At 36.1% G+C, this 22,437-nt stretch overlaps 1 protein-coding gene across 2 annotated transcripts in view; it reads right to left on the bottom strand.

The window, feature by feature from the left end:
• Positions 1-22,437, bottom strand: part of LOC137385665 (deleted in malignant brain tumors 1 protein-like) — a 56,612-nt gene that overhangs the window by 20,273 nt on the left and 13,902 nt on the right. For both annotated transcript variants that reach the window (XM_068072178.1, XM_068072179.1), the window contains exons 6-10: positions 18,046-18,266; positions 13,673-13,919; positions 8,226-8,419; positions 7,255-7,570; positions 3,984-4,487 (exon numbers count right to left, since the gene is read on the bottom strand). In XM_068072178.1, the coding sequence (XP_067928279.1) occupies positions 3,984-4,487; positions 7,255-7,570; positions 8,226-8,419; positions 13,673-13,919; positions 18,046-18,266 (1,482 nt within the window). The remainder of the gene's footprint in view (positions 1-3,983; positions 4,488-7,254; positions 7,571-8,225; positions 8,420-13,672; positions 13,920-18,045; positions 18,267-22,437) is intronic.

The following is a 22,437-nucleotide window of genomic DNA, read 5'->3' as shown; positions in this document are numbered from 1 at the left end:
GCTTAGAGAATTAGCTTCTGCAGTGAATTGTTCTGGGAAGAAATTAAATGAAGGACGAGAACTGTATTCAAATTAACCATATAGAGGAATGCTACAATTAAAATATATCTTACATGAATTAGCTAAGCTGTCTACACATACATATATCTTTTATACTCTTACACTTTAAAGTGTAACTGTTTAGGTACTTGTTATCATTGAATATTCATTTTAAAAACAGTTATCCTTTGAAAAACAGTTTTTCAATCTAGCTGCTCTCCGTCATAAGTCTCTAGTAGAATCTGCATTGTAATTATCTGCCATGACAAATAACCAAAACGTGAGTGTAGCACGCTGTGGACAGGAAAAATGTATTTAAAAATGGCAGCAAACATGCATTCCTTTGTGTCACATTCACATTTAGGATAATCAGCGGTATTAATGTTGGTAATTCATCTGCCTGTTTTGATAAAAATTGGCTTTCTTACATTGCATCCGAAAACATGTCTCACGAGTGATTTTGTCTCTAAAATTGGTTTTGTGTTCCCCTAACATCAAAACCACTGATGAAAATGGGTGGTAATTGAAAACATGCTCTCATAACTTGGAGTTATTATATCCTACCATGTTAGGTGTTTATTTTTTCAAGCCATGTCAATTATACCATATGTAGTTGCAGTTTTATTGTTCTTGTGAGCTTTTATATTAAGACTAAAAGCCAACTGCTTTATAATATAACTAGCTGTGCCACCCGGCATTGCCGGCATTGCCGGCATTGCCCGTGTAATAGAAGAGTATTTGGACAGAAAATCGATTTGTATTTAACATATTACAACATTTGCCATTCTAACTTTCAAACTACATATCATGAGAAAAGTTTTTTGTCTTATAAACAATGAGAAGTAGTGAGAGTTTTGCTATTAGGCAGTTTAATAATGCGAGCGAACAGCTTCTCGTGACGTTATGCTATGACCCGCGTCATACGTAAAGCAGTTAGGTATTGCTCTGATATAATGCCTTATATTAACAGGCTAGCAATTCGACTTCCATAGTCAGTGGGCTAGGCGTAAGACTTGTGATACGGCTTGGTCCGAGATCGGAATATTTGGTACGGAATATTTGTTTCAAGATCTATAGCCGAATTTCCGACGCACGGACTTTGAGAAATATATATATATATATATATATATATATATATAGATGTAAAGGTTTCACCCTGAGAGAGTTAACATCAAACTGCACATCAGTGCTACGAAACGAATTACCATGATTATATTGTTATATCTACACGTGTTTTCTAAAGTGCTGTCAGATGTCAGCTGTTTACTACAATATAAACCAGGTCCGTCTGTCTGTCCAATGCCATGCATTGAGGTCAGGAAAACAGATTGATTTCAACGAGGTTCAAACTTGTGACTTTTGGCTTCGCCGACCGACACTATCAACCAACCGGCTTGCCACATTTCAGAGTAATTGTGCGGTTACTGATTGCACCTGCCGATAGCTCACGACGCACAGGACTGCCTAGTTACGAATATTTAATAATTGAATCTACAACTCGTTCTAACAGTGGCTTGTATTGTATATTCGTGCTTCATTTATCGTAACATTTGATAATATTCAACGATGAATGCAAGATCCCTCTGCAATAAAATCAAAGGCTAATGGAGATATATGTATAAGGTATTAAAGACTACTATCATCAAAGCTAAGTTTACATCGAATGCCCACACCCAGGCATTGGAAGCCAAGCATTTTCAATGTACCATGTCTAATGTCTAAAGTGTTCACATACATGTACATGTTAGGGAAATTTCCTGTCAGTTCTGCATGTAACATTTGGTAACAGTGTAACAGGATCCAGAATACAATCATACCTCAACATACGAGTGCTCCAACATGTGAAAAAACAGCTTATATCTCACATGTATACATGTGAGATATAAACTGGTTTTCTAGCAAGTGTCTTCCTTGAGATACGAGTAATCTTTGAGATACTAGCATACGAGCAGGTTCTTGATGGCCACTACACTATATGGCCAAGTATGCGAGAGGCCACTTTCGAAAATTCTTTTTTTTATTCGGTTTGAAAAATTTTTTAAAAGGTTGGCTAAAGGTTATAGCGACGAGAAGTAAAAGCGCACTGTAGAGTATAGTAATTCTGATGTCTATGAATGAGGATGAAAAGGGACCAGGTATGCTGAGGCTTTCGAGCTAGAGATAAGAGGAGCGAGACAAGAGCACTTTTGATTTGACAAGTGAGCTAGACGTGAGGCACGCGAAGGAGAGACCGTAGTCAACATCACCCTTACGGTAAATAACCTTAAAATACATTACGCTATACGCTCAACTGAAAAAAGATACTAAAAAAATATGACAAAATTAAAGTAAGATTAGTAGAAAATTAAAACTTAGCTTCAAGTTAATGCGTAGCAAGCTAAATTCATCCGAGTTATATTCACAGTTTTTATTATGTCGGGTCACCAAAGTTTAGTGTATCGAACACATTGCTCTCAAGTCTCTCTCAGACCACCTTTATCCACAACGTCTGTCTCGAAGGTAAAAACTCTATTGGGTAGTGTACATAGTGATGATACATTTTATTGCAGATCATGACAACTAAATAGGTATTTGTTACTTTGTTATTGTAGATACTCAATTATAACAATTAAAAACACATTTTCCACCATAATATCCTCCTGGTTGACTTGCAATAAAATTCACATTACAGTTATTTGGTATCAAAAGATTCACCATGTCTTACTCTGTTGTGTTGTAGGTGCCAACCATGTGGAAATGTGATTACAAGCTCTTAATAGCTCAAAAACGAAAAGCCGCCGTAGATTGGAATCTCTTTATTTCGATGACGTAGCCATGAAATTTGGTTATTGTCTTGTCACGTGATGTTCTCACATGAATTGAAAGGCCAATAAAAAGCTCAATATAAAACTTATAGCACTAGTTTATGACAAACACTTCGGGTTTTACCGAAGACCCTGTATCAAATATAGATGCTCGCTACTTTACAGTTTTGTTTCGGCTTGAACTAATCGTCAAGTTATAATCTGATCATGTGACCCAATACTTCAAAAATGATTCTTGCAGCACTTTTCGATTATCACAGGTAACCACAGGCTTGTCATGATTATCAGACAATGATATGTACTCCTTCAAGCCAAGGCTAAAAAATTAAACGAATTTTTACGGTAAGTTATAGGATATCACTGCTAAAAGTGACAGCATTACGATGACGATAAAACAGACGCGTAAAAACAATAGACATAGTTTTATTGAATGCGTGAAGTATATTTGTGAAAATATTTCGACGAATAAGGTTGCATGAAAGTGTAAACAGAAACCATCTTCCACAACTACATCACATTTGAGCCGTTTTGGAAAGAGAATCCAAACTACGGCAGTCTCGTGTGGCTGCGATTTTCTGTTCGTTTTTGAGCTTTTAAGAGCTTGTAATCACCTTTCCACATATTTTGCACCTACAACACAACAGAATAAGACATGGTGAATCTTTTCATATCAAATAACTGTAATGTGAATTTTGTTGCAAGTCAACCTTCAAGTGGTTTTTTCATAATATGGTAACAAATTAATTTGTACTTAATTATTTTATATAGGAAATAGTGCCTTGAGATGCGAGTAAATTGACATACGAACTCATTTTTATGTCAAAGTATGACTGTATACCAATGTAACTACTCCTTTACTATCAACCTTGAGAATAGCAATTTTTAAGCGACACTTACTCAATAGAAAAGCACCCGATGTAAAATGTTACAAGTACAGTATTAATAATTAGTCTGTTCTGTTTTCTACAATCTAGTGCAGACATCTAATATAAAAAAGCTACAACTCCTGATCTTTTTCCGAGATGAATAATTTTTGCCTAATATTATAAGATCAAGTCGGTCATGGAAGTAAGCAAGCCTAGTGTGGGACCACAACATCCACGCATAAGCTACCTGAACAATGATTGCAGCTATACTCACGGGTATTTCTGCTGCCGACACACCACTTCGGCATTTTCCTCAGACCATCGATTGCTACAGACAGTACCCCATGTGTCATTTATGTATACCTCTAGTCGGCCATCGCTGCCATCCCTGCCACCAGCCAGTCGCACCGGCACTCTGGCTTTTATGGCTCGATTGTCCGGCAATGCAGAAGTTGTCGAAATCGAGGGGGTGCTTGTAGCATGAGCCTCAGCAAGTGTAGAGGTGAAAGGAGTAACAGTTGTAGAAACTGTAGTGGTAGTTGCACGAGTCGTGGTAAGAGGAGTACTAGTGGTGGGAGGAAGAGTTGCAGGCACAGGCCCACACACGAGCTTCACATCATCTGCGTGCATGCATGAGTGCATACTTGAGAAAATACAGTCTGAAATGTTTGTTTCATTCCCTCTACACGCCATCTTAGAAGGGAATACATCGAACTCAGAAGCCATGTAGTGATCACCGACGTCTAATAAGAATATATCTTGCTTGTTAATCACTTCCCTGCAATGATAACAGCGGTGCTTGTTTTGACTATCACCTTTTCCCATGAATATATTCACAGGAGACCAAAGCCTGTGCAACCATTGCATGCGAGCAATGATACCAACAACAGCAAGGACTTTCCCAGTCTCTGTTTGATAACATCTTTTTTAATTGGTGTCACGAGAGCAGAGAGATGCTTGTTACATGAACTGCTCAGGGACACCCCAAATACCCCATCTCAGACCATCCACAAAATTAATAAAATCCTATATGGGAAGGCCCTGCATGAATGACAGGAGTTATTCGTATAAGTAATAATAAAAATAATGACATCGCAAATACCGTAGGTTGTGGGTCAGTACGTTTTAGTCTGATTTCTGTATGCAAGTAAATAGTTGGGTAGCCTGTTACATACTGTTATATACTGTTATATACTGTTACATATTGTTACATACTGTTATATACTGTTACATACTGGTATATACTGTTACATACTGCTATATACTGTTACATACTGTTACATACTGGACAACTAACGCTCAAATCTATTGACATCTTTTCCCTAACTAATTTTACCCCACAATTAAGTTTATGCCTATACGGTATATTACTGAGGTATTTACACAAAAGGAAATGAAAAAATTTAGGTATATACGAGCAGTTACTTACTAGTATGCAATATTCCTGTCCCCTACATGCAATACAATACGTTTCTCCCGTATATGCAACACTCCTATGCAATACTCCTGTCTGCTAATTGCAATTCTCATGTCCACTGCATGCAATATTTCTGTTCACTACTATGCAATATTTCTATATCCTACATGCAATACTTCTATATCCTACATGCAATACTTCTATGCAACTCCTGGCCGCTACATGCAATACTTCTATGTAATACTCCCATCCGCTACATGTAATACTTCTATGCAATACTCTTGGCCACTACATGCAGTACTCCTATGCAATACTCTTGTACACTAAATACAATGCTTCTGTAGGTTATATGCAATACTCCTGTCAGTTTCATACAATACTCCTATACAATACTTCTGTCCACTACATGCAATACTTCTGTTCACTACTATACAATACTCCTGTACACTACATGCAATACTCTTATACAATACTCCGGGCCGCTATATGCAATACTCCTGATCACTACATGCGATACTTGTATGCAATACTCCTGTACACTACATGCAATACTCCTATGCAATACTCCTGACCGCTACACGCAATACTCCTGACAGCTACATGCAATACTCCGGGCTGCTACATGCAAATTTATGTATCCAGCTCTAAAATTGATTAAGATCCTTTATGTTTTATACCAGTTTAACAGTTGTATTATATCAAGTGTTGATTAAGATCATTCATGTTTTATACCAGTTTAACAGGAGAATTATATCCAGTGTTGATTAAGATCCTTCATGTTTTATACCAGTTTAACAGGAGTATTATATCCAGTATTGATTAAGATCCTTCATGTTTTATACCAGTTTAACAAGAGTATTATATCAAGTGTTGATTAAGATCCTTCATGTTTTATACCAGTTTAACAAGAGTATTATATCAAGTGTTGATTAAGATCCTTCATGTTTTATACCAGTTTAACAAGAGTATTATATCAAGTGTTGATTAGGTAATCTAAAAAGGCAATATTGACCTTGCAGATAAATAAACTTTCAATAAACTACTTCATGCTTTTATTGTTGATCGCGAATTTATTTACTGAACCTTAAAGCTGATTCAAATTTTCCAATTTTAATGGTTAACAGTAAAATCTATGTCATTAGCTGACTAAACAAATATCCTTGAACAGTAATATGATTTCTTTAACTATATAATTGCATTTGAGCTGAGTTATTTCATTTTTTATTCCAACATTAAATATAAACCTAAGTACTGTAGGCACAGTAGCTCATCATAGTAAGCTATCATTAAGTTATGTGCATGGCATTGTTAATAATTTAGATAGTCTGCTGGTTATCGAAAAACTTCAAATCAACAGTGATCCCAAAAAGCGGTTTTATACCCTACAATGTAGTACCGCGCACTACTTTTCTATTTACATGGAGCGATCACCTAGTGGATGGGAATCAAAATGATGCAGCGAGTAGCCATTCTTGAAAGTTTTGTTTTTCTCACAGCGCACTCTGTGGATAGATTCAATCTAAGTCGCACCGAGCAGTTCATATAACAATGGTAAAAATCACTTCAAATCTATAATAGCTCACTTTCCATATTTACATACGAAAATCTAAGCCTTTAGAGCAAGTGCTTTTCCAAAGCATAGTTGCTAACTTCAAAAGGAAACAAGGCAGTACAGAGCTTGCCAACTCCAAGGAGGAAACAAGACAGTACAGAGCTTGCTAACTTCAAGGACGCAACAAGACAGTACAGAGCTTGCTAACTCCAAGGAGGAAACGAGACAGCCTAGAGCTTGCTAACTACAATGAGGAAACGACAGTCCAGAGCTTGCCAACTCCAAGGAGGAAACAAGACAATACAGAGCTTGCTAACCCCAAAGAGAAAACAAGACAGTCTAGAGCTTGCTAACTTCAAGGAGGAAACAAGACAGTCTAGAGCTTGCTAACTCCAATGAGGAAACAAGACAGTACAGAGCTTGCCAACTCCAAGGAGGAAACAAGACAGTACAGAGCTTGCTAACCCCAAGGAGAAAACACGACAGTCTAGAGCTTGCTAACTCCAAGGAGGAAGCAAGACAGTCTAGAGTTTGCCGACTTCAAAGCAAGTGTTTGGATATGAGTAGTGTCCTTACGAATATCCGTTCATCCTGCAAACTACAGCAGCAGCATTTTCGTCCCAGAAATCATCACAGACCGTGTAGTTAATTCCATTTATTGTAATGACAAGGAGGCCCTCATTCGGTTGCTTCCCAAATTGGAGAGTAACCAGAGCATCTGTTGGAATAGGGAGGGCAGTGGTAGTGCTTGAGGGAGTAATAGTTGAAGTAACTGGCGTAGTAGAGACAGGGGCATGGAATGTAGTAGATTCAGTTGTTGGTTGCCTCGTTGTTGTAACAGTCGTGGTAGTTGTGCTCAGTATGGCCAGTGAACTGAGAGTTGTCGTTTCATCTAATAAAAGGAGCATTGCATAAATGTAAGCATATAACACAGCTTGCTTGAAGAAAAAGCTTCGTCTGCAAGCGTCAGAGAAATGGGGCTTGAGAATGTTAGAAACTTATAGAAGCAATAACTTTTGCGTATCCGATTTGTCTCCAAGCTTATTAAAGTTTCATCTTCTTTCCTCTGCTTTTATATGACAATATGTTCATTCCCGCCAACTCAACTTTTTACAGTAGATATAGCAAAAAATAGGACTGTTTTGACACATTAAATGCAGCTAGAAAAGGCTTTGCATGTTTCTCTTATATAACACCTAGTTAAGTTTGCTAACAAAATCCATAATAGTTGATTGAAAGTGATAGTTTTTAAACTGCTTCTCCAGTCAAGCATAGCGAAAACAGCTAGAATGTGTAGCCTACTCAACGCCATGCTACAAACTTGGGTAAATAACAAAAATGAAGACTTTTTCATTGTTTGTGAGTTAATTTTAAAAAACAGCTCTAGCTATAAACGAATTAAATGAAATCAGGATTTTGTCTGTCAGCCAATACAATAACTACTGAGTCAATTACCACTTCACTGACAAAGACCAACATGACTGGAGGAGACTACAATCAGAGACTTTTAAGAATTTCAAAGATAAAAGTGAAAGACAAAAAGAGACCTGGTAGGCAGCTGAGTTTGACATCAAAAGTGTGTGTACACTCTAACTTGGTAATATTCCATCCCGTGTACTCGCACTGCCCAAGATTTGTCTCATTTCCTTGACATTTGACATAAGTCAGCCAGACAACCTGGAGTAGATTTGGCTCATAAAATCTACTTATGGAGTGGTGTATAGAACTTTCTGTGTAGTTGCTAAAAGAGAAAAGATGGAGGGCAGGTTGACAAGTCATGATATATAGTACGTATTAAAAATGGAACCGGATAACTTTCCATTTACCGTAAAACCCCGCATATAGGCTGATTCTAAAACGAAAAAAAGTTACCAAACATAAGTGTTCGACTGATACGTGCGTAACTCTGAAAGCAAATGAAATAGCGTTATGCTACCTTATAAGTATCTTAAAGTCATTAAAACTTAAAAGTCCAGTGATCTACAATTTGTGAAACCTACGTAGCTGTAATGCGTCTGATCATCTCGAAGAAGTAATAGCTATAAAAAGTGTTTTTGCAAAGCGAAACTAAGGTCAGCATGAGATGCAAACATGTTTTCCATTTGCTCAATGCAAATAGATGATTGTTTCCTTTCGATGGAGGGGAGACACGATAGGCTAATTAAACAACTACTCACCAAGCAAAAATGAAATGTTTTGTGCTAGCCTACAAAAATCGCTCCCTTTCCGCAACCTTTTGCTTTGATAGGTGTATGAAAGCATAAAGTCAACCTTTATGTAGTTAGCGGTAAATCTACGGCTTTCCTTTTGCTTTGCTTCGAGTTATGGTTAAAAAATTAAACAAATTTGTATGGTAGGTTATGTATGGAGCGTCACGACTTATAGAGCTGGCTTATATGCGAATTCTTATAAATTCCTGGATTTCAGGGCTGTTTTTTTAGGGTCTGCTCATATGCAAGATCGGCTCCCTCATATACTGGGACATACGGTAATTGAACAGTCTTTGACAATGTTGTCTAAAGTTTGTAAAAATTACTATGGAGAATATAGAAATAAAATCGATAATTTATAAATTTCCTTGATGGTTTTGAAACTTTGTGAGATACTTTGATACTTTACTCTCCTGCACATGTTTAGTTGTTATGTTACTCTCCTGTACATGTTAGTGCAAGTTTTCTTTTAAAAGAAGGCCATGGAGAGCTATGCAACTAAGTTGATATCCACAATTTTAATCTGCATTGCTTGATTCTCGGATGATAGGATCTATTGTTGGATCTATTTATATCCCAGAACTTATGTTTCCATTGGAAACGCTATGTTCGACTAATCCACCTTGTATATTGTGACGTTGCGTTAATGATTTTCTTACTACAAGTTCTCTGAAACGCATCTGAAGGTCTACTTTCATAAGGCCACACATGCGCGTACTAATATTAAACCATTTTGCATACGTGAGGTATTTACCAACAATACAACGTATTGATCATACAGAAGAATTAGAGATTATTACAGTACGAACAAAGTATTTAGATTCTGTCTGGATCAGAATGCTTGCTTGAAATATGTTTTAATAAAGGTAATTCAAAACATGCGCTTGTGTATAGGTTTGAAGGCTACAGCTTTAAAGGCTGGTTCATATTATATCGCCATTTGTCAGCATTGTCCTCTCAGCAATTATCCGCAGAATATGTGCATCGGCAAAGTGATGGCATCATCAATCAGAATATGTGCACCTCAATGTGATGGCGTCATCAATGAGAATATGTGCACCGTCAAACTGATGGCATCATCGATTCAATGCAGATATGTCGGAAAATATTGCAGCTGTCAACCTTTCTCGATGGTTTACCGAGCCTCCTAAACAGTCTGTGTAAGGCATGCCACTTTGGTGATGGTGATTGGTTGTCACGAATTTCTTACAGCTATATTTTCTTTCATGACAGTTGCTGCAGGATTATTATTTCGTCGTTTCTGCGACCGAATATGAGAAACACTAGCCTGTCTTGACAAACTGTTGTTTTTGCGGAGTTGTTCCCCCGTCGAGCGGGCGAGCAACACAACAGCTTGTCACAAGACGTACTGCACCTGATGCATCAGCTGCACTTATAGGGAGTTGTTCTCTTCTGTCTATGCGGCTTGGTTGCAATGTTATGTCGGTCGCTCCATTGGTAATCATAACGAATTTCGCGCAAAAATTTATGTAGAAAAAATAAGATTATAACGTTTAACCAGCGACCAGTCTCTGCAGTAAACTTTAGTAGAATTTGAGAACTTAGGCAACAACAGCGACTAAACATGTCGTTATTTGTGCGCTCAGTCAGTTTTATTTCTATTTTTGTATCAGTCAATTTTATTTGTTCTTATGGAATTTATTTTCAATTTATTTTATTCTTAAATGCTACTAACGTTTACAACAGAGACTGGTCTTTGCTTAAACGTTGTAATCTTATTTTTTTCTACATAAATTTTTGCGCGAAATCCGTTATGATTACCAATGGAGCGACCGACATAACATCGCAGCCAAGCCGCATATACGGAAGAGAACAACTCCCTTTCAGTGCAGCTGATGCATTAGGTGCAGTACGTCTTGTGCATAGAGTTATCTCCCCCTAAAGTGATAACTGTGCCTTCAACAACACTAGCGTTTCCGGTGCCAACAAGGAGCGTTTAGGCCACGCCCCTTTTTTGTGCTAGTCAATCGTACTGATTGACAGAACAATAACATCAGCCATGAGAATGATCATGAATTTCCAGTTAAGATAGTAATTATTGCTCATATTAAAGAAATGATGATTATAGTTTATTACTCTAATACATGCTTATTATTTAAAGCAATTCAATACCTACATGCCTTGCAAAGGCACTGAATAGATAGTGTTAAGTAAGTGAGTTAATGCAATCAGTTACTCCAAGGATATACAGCCCTCACACATGGGGGGGCTGTATATCATTGGTTACTCATAGATAAGATAGATAGTCATACTGGGGTTGTATGACATTGGTGTGATGGGAAGCTAATCGACTGCCATCAACTGAAAGTATTGACATTGTATGGTGATAGTGATTCATTGACATCACAGTTCACAAACAGCCCTTGCATGTAATATTAGATTTCAATACATATCAATCAAATACATAGACTAGCTTGAAGCAAAGATGTCCACTAGTTAGTGGACATCTTTGCTTGATGTAAGCAAGCAAAAAGTTTGAAAGTTAGAGTGGCAAATGTTGTTATATGTTAGATGAAAATAAGTTATACTTAATTATACTAAATTATAATTATTTAAAAATAAAATAGACTTTTTTATTAATTTATTTATTAAATAATTTTTTATTGTAATCATAGCTAAACAGATTATATTTAGCCATTACTTGCTAATTATTTCACATTTACATTTAAATACATTTGCAGTTTCATTTTTCTTTCTAATTCATTTTAACAAAAAGCTTCTTTCATGATATGAAATTTAAAAGTTTTAGTTGTTTGAAAAAGCTTGAAAACATTTACAGTTGTTTTTATTTTCTCTCTTCTCTTCATTTATTTCAATTTCACAAAACACTTCTCATAATATGTAGTTTGAAAGTTAAAGTGGCAAATGTTGTTATATGTTAAATAAAAATAAATTATACTTAATTATACTAAATTATAATTATATAAAAATAAAATAGACTTTCACATTACCTTATTAAATAATTTTTCATTGTAATCATAGCTAAACAGATTATATTTAGCCATTACTTGTTAATTATTTTACATTTAAACACATTTACAGTTTTATTTTTTTCCTAATTCATTTTAACAAAACAATTATTTCATGATATGAAATTTAAAAGTTGTAGTTGTTTGAAAAGCTTGAAAACCTTTACATTTGTTTTATTTTTCCTCTTTAATTCATTTGAACTGCTTAAAAATATTTTCTCATGATATGAAGTTTAAAAGTTAGAATGTTAAATGTTATATAAAAATAAATTTTCTGTCCAAAGACTTTTTTATTACTCGGGCAGTACAGCTCATAGTTGATGGCAGTCGATTAGCTTCCCATCACACTAATGTAATACAACCCCAGTATGACTATCTATCTTATCTCTGAGTAACTGATTGCATTAACTCACTTACTTAACACTATCAATTCAGTGCCTTTGAAAGTCATGTAGGTATCAGGGATTACGTGTATGTCACAATTTCCATTTCCATAATTCATTTCCATATTATTTCTATTTCCATAACATTTCCCTACTTCATTTCCATATTATTTCCATTTCCATAACATTTCCATAATTCATTTCCATATTACTTCCATTTCCATAAAAATTCCATAATTTATTTCCATATTAATTCCATTTCCATAACATTTCCATAATTCATTTCCATATTATTTCCATTTTCATAAAATTTCCATAATTCATTTCCATAAAATTTCCATAATTCATTTCCATTTCCATAAAATTTCCATAATTCATTTCCATATTACTTCCCCATTTCCATAATTCATTTCCATATTAATTCCATTTCCAGATTATTTCCATATTTCTAAAATAAAATTTCCATATCCATTTCCCTAAAATTATGAAAATATTTATGTTTATGGAAATGGATATGGAAAGGTAAACGTTTCCATAATATGTTTAGCCATTCCTGGTAGGTATTGAATTGTTTTAAATAATAAGCATATATTAGAGTAATAAACTAAAATCATCATTTCTTTAATATGAGCATTAATTACTATTTTAACTGGAAATTCATGATCCTTGTTTAACCCTTCTCATGGCTGATGTTACTGATCTAGTCAATCACTACGACTGACTAGCACAAAAAAGGGGCGTGGCCTAAACGACCTTGTTGGCACTGGAAACGCTCGTGTTGTTATCACTCTAGGGGGAGATAACTCTATGGTCTTGTGACAAGCTGTTGTGTTGCTCGCCCGCTCGACGGGGGGACAACTCCGCAAAAACAACAGTTTGTCAAGACAGGCTAGGGAAACACATGAGCATATGAGAAACACATGAGCATATGAGAAACACATGAGCATATGAGAAACACATGAGCATATGAGAAACACATGAGCATATGAGAAACACATGAGCATATGAGAAACACATGAGCATATGAGAAAAACATGAGCATATGAGAAACACATGAGCATATGAGAAACACATGAGCATATGAGAAAAACATGAGCATATGAGAAACACATGAGCATATGAGAAACACATGAGCATATGAGAAAAACATGAGCATATGAGAAACACATGAGCATATGAGAAAGCTTTGCTGCAGACTATTCACTGATGTGAACGCGGATAGGTTTGTGATAGTGTGAACAAAGACGATCATCAAAGTTTTGTGTGATTAACACTGAAATACAGTGATATAGTGTGAACTAGCCTTAAGAAAATGAAAAGATCAGAATGATATATAGTGATCTGCCTATGTTTTATATACCTATCTCATCACACTTCCTCTCCAGCAATCAATTTATTAATAATGGTGTACCTGTAGCCGAGCTGTCTGCAGATTACCAAGGCATCTTCATTGCTCCACAACTCATTACAGACTGTCCCCCACACATTGTTGTGCTTCACTAGTAATCTGCCCTCATTATTTAGACCCCTCGAACTTCCATTGAGCATTACCTCCAGGGGTGTGAAGGGAGGGATTGAAGGGGTCGTAGGAATGGTTGAAGTAGATAGTGGAGTAGTAGGGGCAGCGGTGTGCGATGAGGAAGTGTTTTCAGCTGCAACTAAATATTCACTAAGCATGAAGACTTCATTGGGCACATCTGTGAGGCGTTAGCTACCACCATTCCCCTACTGTAACAGCAATAATAAGGAAAACTCAGTGTCCATCCTAAATACCAAACGTGGAGATACATGTAGTTGATGAGCCAAAATTAACTAGTCTTAAATAGACTGGCAATGATTTTGATGGTTGCCAAAGGAATAGTATTGTTGTGACGTTACAAATAAAAACAAAGTTTTGACAACATGATAGAGCCTGCAATAGCATGTTTGAAACACGAAGGTTGCAATATTATAATAACAACAATATTCCAAAACACGACAAAAAGGTAGGTCACACATATAACATAGTTCTAAATTTCATGACCAAAATATAGCTGATCTTTTGAAAAAATCATTTTGCTAAATGAAACATAAAATTATGATGTTTGTCTGCTGGTCTATGGTCTAAATCAACAAGTCGATCTGTTTTAATTAGTCCTATGGGGGTTCTACCACACAAAGTTGTGGTCAGAATAGTCACTTTTAAAATCACTGTTGTCACAATCGGCACCTTTTTCGATTATATATGTATTTCGGCTTCCATGATATATAGTTGTTTACACCTCTTTAGAAAATCATCATATGACTGGATCAACTTTATCTTCAAGTTGGTAACCAAAACAACCTCTTTCTTCCCATTCGTTATTTTAATACAAATATTCATTCTGGTGGCACTGGGTTGCGTTGAAAACCTGAATCTTGCTCGGCTTGAACCTCTGCTAGTCAAAAGCATGGCTCAACCAGTGACCTTCACAAACTTAGGAGTGATGTTTGGGAGCGTTGCTGATTACTCCGCGGAGAGTGACAGGCGTCTTAGGTTTTTAGGGCTACACTTCCTGTACTGAAAATAGACGGAGGCTGTCTTCAATAATCACTGTCAGTCACCGACTCAAAAATACAGTTGCTGTCAGTGTGGCATTTCATAGCTGTATACATAAATTACCTGTCAGCCTATGAATGCTGGGCCAGATGCTTCAAACCAAAACTAGTGAAGTTCCGTTTGATCGTGTTGATTTATAGACAAATAATAAGGCAGTTAGTAATCCTACTTACACTACCATGTCACCTCGTCAACGTCACCTACAGTGATAAATGGCCATCTCGTCGGTCACTTTTCAATTATTCCTGTCATCAGGTCGTCAAAATCGTCATAAAACATGGTAGGACCCGCTTCCTATGAAGTTTCACTTGAAATAATGATAGAAGCTAAAATAAGTACTGCAACAACTATGAAAACATAGAATATGACAGTCGGTAGTGTAGATTGGGAAATTCCAAAAATGTGAATTTTTGCTTTGTTCTTTCATTTTTCGTTCTTTCTTTCAAAGTTTTGTGAAAACATTTATTACCCGCCGTTTTTACGCATCGTATTTCCTGCTTCACAACCCTATAACTCCTTCTTGGTACCTTTTTCATCGGTCTCTCTTTGGCTGATGTTCTTCCATGAACAATATGTTTTTTGGGAAAATCGATGGTAAACATATCACAATAATTTTACCGATTCAAATTCGATTTTTCTATGCTGATGTAATGTCAACTATGACCATATTTTACTGATCTTCTCGAGTAGCAACCTTTCTCCACAAAATTTGTGTCGTAAATTAAGTTATACAGTAATACTTCAACTTACGAGTGCTCTAACGTACGAGAAACTTGAGATACGAGCCAGCTTTTAAGCAAGTTTTAGCACTAACATACGAGCAATGTTTGAGATACGAGCACGTGAGTCAGTTGCGAAGTATGCCGGAGGTGTTTTATGAGAACAGCATCACTCTGTATTTTTCAACTACTCAGGTTATACTTTTGTACCGTGTTTTTTGTGCACAATTTTAAGTGCAGAATTATGTGAATTAAAAGTACGGTGCGTAGACCGAAAGTTTGCCAGTAAAATGAAAGAATGGAAAGAAAAAGCAAATGATAACAAGTGATATTAAACGGAAAATTATTGTAAAATATGCGAAATGTGTATGCGTGATTGATCTAGCTCAGCAATATGACAGAAATATATCTACAATTATCAAACCGAAGGGTTATATTCGGGGCATTTAGTTTGCAAAAGGACTAACCATAGTTTCTAAACGACGCAGCGATCTTCACGACCGCTGATGGAGACTGCTCAGGCATTGGATAAAAGATAAACAATTGGCCGGTGACAGCGTAACTGAAACGATGTTTCAATAAAGGCGAAAAGGCAGGTGGTTAAATGGCGAAAAGGCCTATGTGAAAAGGCCGGTGTCATCTATAAAAATTATAAAAACAGACTTTCGAACAAGTTGGCTAGTGGTCGTGCATTAACCCTTTGTGACGACATCGGTGTTCGTCCTAATCGCAACACGTTGAAAGGGCGACAAAGGCAAACGTCCTCAGATACTAGTGAAAGGCTACTTGTGAAAGCGAAACAAAGGAAAAATTAGCTAACCAGCGAGAAACTTCCAACTATGAACGCCGAAGAAATTTTAATTACGTCAAGTTAAAAATGAAAGTTTGCTTTTAGGTTTGCTTTTAAGTTTGTTTTTTAAGACTTTGATAAAATCCAAATATATCAAATTCAACTGTTGTAATGAAGGATAACACTTATATCTCCCTTTCTGGCAAATGCTAGCGTTAGCTGCTACTGTATGTGTTTGATTTTACATTTTAATTAATCACATTTCCTTGCATTATTTTTTATTTGTTGCTTTTTGAAAGCATGTGGCAAATTGGGACAATAACCAACATGTTTTTTCTGTTACAATATCTTGTTTTGAGTGTTTTTTTTGCATTTTTTAGAGTAAAGAAACCAATCAATATATATTTAATTGTTCTATATATAAATAAATTGCACCAACATGCGAGTAAATTGACATACGAGCTCAGTCTCGGAACGCATTAAGCTCGTAAGTCGAAGTATGACTGTACTAGCAAGGTTGATTTAGTTGCGCCTTCAAACTAATAAGAGGGCTGTTCCAGTATGTCAGCGTAAAACCAAATGAGCAAGCATGCAACGTCACAAACATTGGGGGTTTGCTAAGCACAACTTTTAGCCTAAAGATGTATCAAGACCGTGTTGATCAATGAAGTACTACTGAACTACTACTGGCCTGCTACAGTTGTTAATCATTTCTATTTTTTGCTTTCAAAGTTTTAACGAAAAATCCGAAAAACTCTGGAGTTGGAAATAATTGTTATTGATGTTACTAAGTCATTATTAGTACGGTTTTGTGGACACTTCTACTGGTAACTTATAATTTTAATGATGTAACTAAGTAATTAGCACCATTCGTGGACACTTTTCTACTGATCACTTGCTATTATGGGTTCGTAAAGATCAAAGAATGTCAAAGTGGCAGTCAAAAGGAGGTGGCATTCAATTAAAGGGTGGCCCTCTATTTTTCAACCCATCTCCTATAGTGGCAGTCAAATAGAGATGGTGGTCAAATAGAGGTGGCGTGCAAGTAAAAGTGGCATTCAAATAGAGGTTTTACAGTAATTGTGAAAATGCAACATGTGATTACTCAACATTGCCTGCTTTCTTTCACGCTATCACTGACCATTCATTAGACTCAGATCTCAGCTGATTGTAGACTAAAAGGTGGGAAAATACACCCCAGAAGCCATACTGTTCAAAAGCTTGAAAGCCGCTAAGGTAACACCCTTACAGATTACCTATGTTATTATACCACCATGAACCTTAAAAGCAATGCCTTATACCATCATGAACTTTAAAAGCATAGCCTTATACTACCATGAACCTTAAAAGCATAGCCTGATACCATCATGAACCTTAAAAAAAATATACCAATTTCGTATAAAGCTGCAAAAATATCATCTGAAATGTTTGGCCTGCATAGCCATTAGCACACTGGCTAGTCCCCTCTTGCTGAACATCAGTGGCTATAAATGGCAGCCAGGTTGGTCATTTCTTAACCTAACACGAGTTCACGTTCAACTAGAGCGTGTTCCTACAATTCGTAGTTAAAACAATTTCTTCACTTTGTAGTTTTCATAATTACATTGTATATAGACAAGTGAATAGTTGATTACATATGCGGTGCGCTAGAGAATGAAAAGGAGATCGTGGTGAAAAGATTCGTTTCGAATACTCACTAGTTTCAGTAATACGAGAGACATTGGAGTCGGTGGTAGTCATATTTGCATCACAGTCTACAAACAGCGCTGATCCTGGACATTGGTCTACTTTGCGAACATTCATCCTAACAGGACAGGAAGACAGATGTCTCTCTTCCCCAGTACACTTCGGCATACGACTGTTATACATGTAGGTATTCTTGTGCAAAACTTTCTCAAGTTTCCAACTGACGGCATTCCTACAGATTAGCAACATAAACTACATAAACCAGAGGTCACTTGAGCAACCAAGGTTAGAGATGTTTATGGAAATAGACGACAAACTTTATTGTTAGGGAGCCTAACAATAGAGCATTGTGAATATCGATGTATGAGCAAAGTGCTATACTTCATGAACATATCTCCATAGCGACGCAAACTCCCTCTCTATCATATCTATCTATATATTTTTGAAAGTTTGTGTGTTTATTTGTGTATCTGTCGTCGTTGTGGGTGTCCAACTATAGCCATTAGTATGCACACGCTAATTATTTTAGCATTGCGACCACGCTTTACGATGCCCTGTTAAAAAATATTCTGGGACCTAAGTATATGCTAACGAATTACCTAACTAATTTATTCCACCCCACGATATCAACGACAATTCATCTCGAAATTGAAATTTGCGATTTGTGTTCTGAATATATTCGTTATTAAAGGATATACATTGCTCGCCATGATGAGTTCAGCATTTTCCGTTATACAAATGTAGTAAAAACAGCTAAAACAGATGAATGATAAAATTTTAGTTAAAAGTTTGAAGTTTATTAAAATGCATACTAAAACTTTTTTAAAGTATGTGCTTAGTAAGCTAATTCATTCTGTTTAGTAAGCTAAATTCATTCAGGTTAGATTCAGCGTTTATATTACACTCCTGTCTCGAAGGTAAAAACTCTTTCCGTAATACATTGTAATGTTATACTATTTTGCAGATCACACCCACAAAATTCACTGAAGTCATTGTCGGTACCTATGGTTACTAAGGTCAACACATTATTTTGTTACTATTTTCAAAGATGATGATTTTAATCATTTTTACCAGGAGGTGACTGCATTCGATAATTACTACGGGTTTCTATACCACTCTATGTACGTCTATGGCCTACAATATTTTCGCATGCCAGTGTTGGCATGCGATTTGGCATGCCAATTTTCGCATGCCAACATTGAAACGAACTAAAATCATATAATTGTATAACAAATAATTTTCCATTGTAATCGTAGCAAACAAACTATATTTAGCCATTACTTGCTACTTGACTTCACATTTACATTTAAACAGTTTTAGATTTTTATTTTTCATCCTAATTTATGTCAAGGAAACTTCTTTCAAGTTGTGAAGTTTGAAAGTTGCAGTTGTTTGACAAAGGCTGAAAACCTTTACAATTGTTTTTATTTTCTCTTTTAATTTATTTCTACACAAAACACTTTTTTTATGATATGTAGTTTGAAAGTTAGAATGGCAAATGTTGTTATATGTTAAATACAAATAAGTTTTCTGCCCAAAGACTCTTTTATTACCCGGGCAACGCCGGGTAGTACAGCTAATTCACTTATAGACCGGGCCTGGACTTTGGAAGCCATAATCATTTCAAATGAACAGCAGTGATCAATTACTGGCATATTTATATATTATGGCTTCACCGTCCAGCATTTTTGTGCTGTACCTTGTTTAAACGCTTTGTGTTTAAACAGGTTTTTGCTATATTTAATTAGCTGGTTTAATAGCTTGCAGTACCTTAACTCTTACATAACTAACACGGCATAACATATTGTATGGCATATTGTATGGCATATCGTATAGCTTATTGTATAGCATAGTCTGTTCAATCTTTAAAGAATAGAGAAAGCATAATATTATTATGCTTTATTATTTATCTTGAGGTGTTGACTGATGTTCTAAAAAAGAATCAAGGAGATTGACCAACCAGAAGCTGAGATATAGCCAGCCAAACACAGGTCTACCAAAAAACATAAGTGTTTTGGTAATCATCAATATATGACGTATGAAATCGACTTGTGTGCCATTGGTCAATTAAGCCAACTAATGCGCTCTCCTATAACAATCAAGGCGTTTCAATTGGTTTAATCCCGGAAGTATAGAACAATCAAATTGGGCCTAACAATCATTGCTCTGAGAATTCCGAACCAGTCCCTCTGACGTGTAGATTAGTATTAGCATAAAATAATTACACGCATCTATTATTTCGCAACATTTCGCTATCTTGCTAGTTCAGCTCAGTTTTTTTGTTTTCCTACTTAGCTTCCCTATTCAGACTCATCTTTAGCGCTGTTCAGATTTTTTTAAATATAGCTAATAAATGGAATCAATTAAATCAATCATCAATCTCCGTTATCATTTGGAATTTTCTACAAATTATATTAGTTACATCATTTATTCTATACGCAGTTATATTATTATTTTGTATAATATGCATTATGATTGTTATATTAATCATAAAAAATAATCATAGATAAGATAATAGATAAATAGAAAAATCAAATCAAAAGTTATCGTTTTCTTTTCTTACAGCAAGAGCAGCACGGTCAAGTTATTCTTTTTAAAATTATGGCTGTAGTGAACTTACAGCCTGTTAATAGTGACGATAATCATGAAAATCAACTGAATGCTGCAGTAGGTACCCAGTAGAAAAATGATGAATGAACAAAAATTCACATTCCCATTTCTTATTCTAAACAAATTGCAAATCGCGGATGTCGTATATAGACTATACACGCGCCGTTCGTTGAACAGAGGATCTTCGGAGCATATCCGTGGAGATCGAGTTAAAATTTGAAGCACAATAGTCAAAATCTGCTCTTCTGTTTTGAAAAATCATGGCGAGGGGTTGTGGGCAAATGCCTTTACCACACAAAGTTTGCTTGATTTTCCTGAGAAACCAGAGCTAGTCTGTAAATTCTTTACTATCGCGAGAAGCGTTTCACATCTCGTAGCCTAAAACAATCATTATACGTAACGGCGGTAAGGGTGCGCAACTCCGGCGCATGACCAATAAGTCGATTTTATACGTCACAATTTCCGGGATTTTCGAAGGGTTTTCCTCTGATTCGTTATTAGGTAGACCTGTGTTTGGCTGGCTATATCTCAGCTTCTAGTGAGTCAATCTCCTTGATTCTTTTTTAGAACATCAGTCAACACCTCAAGATAACTAATAAAGCATAATAATATTATGCTTTCTCTATTCTTTAACACAACCTTTACTATAATGAAAGCCGTGTCCATCCAAAGCAATGCTGAGAGCGTTAGGAAAAACGATTGCACCACACAGGAACCGAGCCCAGATATACAGATTCAGACAAGAATGCTGCCACTACAACACTCGATCACATTTCTATATGTAGGAATAATTGTACACATACTTATTACGCATGGCAATCTCTCACAGCGCACCAGATGGCCAGCGTACTAGTTTTTTTGTAAAAAATAATTTTATCAGTTAAAAGCAATTGTGAGAATGATTATTATGAGGCCTAGCAATTCTACACAGATGCAGACATATTTTTTTAATCCTGTAATATTCACTTTTTACTACATCACAGTAAACTTGGGAATCAATCACTATGTTTCCATGGTGCGCAGTACTGCGATGCAGCCCCCTCCGAAGTCGAGGGGATTGTACGTTTCCATGCTGCGCAGTGGTTTTCAGCAAATTAGCCAGAGAAGAGAAATTGTATAAATCGAATCGCCTGATGGAGAAATAGAATCGATCACGGATACTGAACGTCATAAACGGTCTTTTTATGATTCTGTCGTCATTATACTTTTATTTACAATACACATTCATAAGGTTTTACAAACCTTAACACACTTATACAAAGTAGGCCTAATATATTTTTATTAAGTATTATTAAGTAATATACTATTTAAACGCTAATTTAGGACTTGCCACCTATTTTTCGAAAAGTGTTGGCATCGATAACAAAGTCCAGGAAAGTAATCACCTCATCATCCTCGTGAATGCAGACCATAATTAAATTTAGGTGAAAGAAGATCGGAAGAATAGAAAAAACAAGATTAGCGGAATAACTTTTGTACTAGTTTATGGCCCTCAAAGAATCCGTCTCCACGGCATGAGAGCTATGCGCAGCCACTGCGAAGTCGCTGTTTCCTTGCTGCGAATTTGCACTGGCTTCGCATTGATCAGTGCGCAGTGATTTCAGTGCGAAGACGTCGTTTCCATGATTCGGAGATAGCGCAACTCCGAAGCACTGCGCATCATGGAAACATAGTGAATGATAAACACAACTGAAGAAACGATAGATGCAGACACAATAAAACATCTATGTGTATAAACTTTAATAATAAAACACTTAAGGAGAGTTTTCCTTATATTGAACTAGATAGAAAGT

Source organism: Watersipora subatra, chromosome 1 (assembly GCF_963576615.1).
Source record: "Watersipora subatra chromosome 1, tzWatSuba1.1, whole genome shotgun sequence".
NCBI lineage: Eukaryota > Metazoa > Bryozoa > Gymnolaemata > Cheilostomatida > Watersiporidae > Watersipora > Watersipora subatra.
The sequence above is the reverse complement of the archived record's forward strand: the minus strand, read 5'-3'. Positions and strand labels throughout refer to the sequence as shown.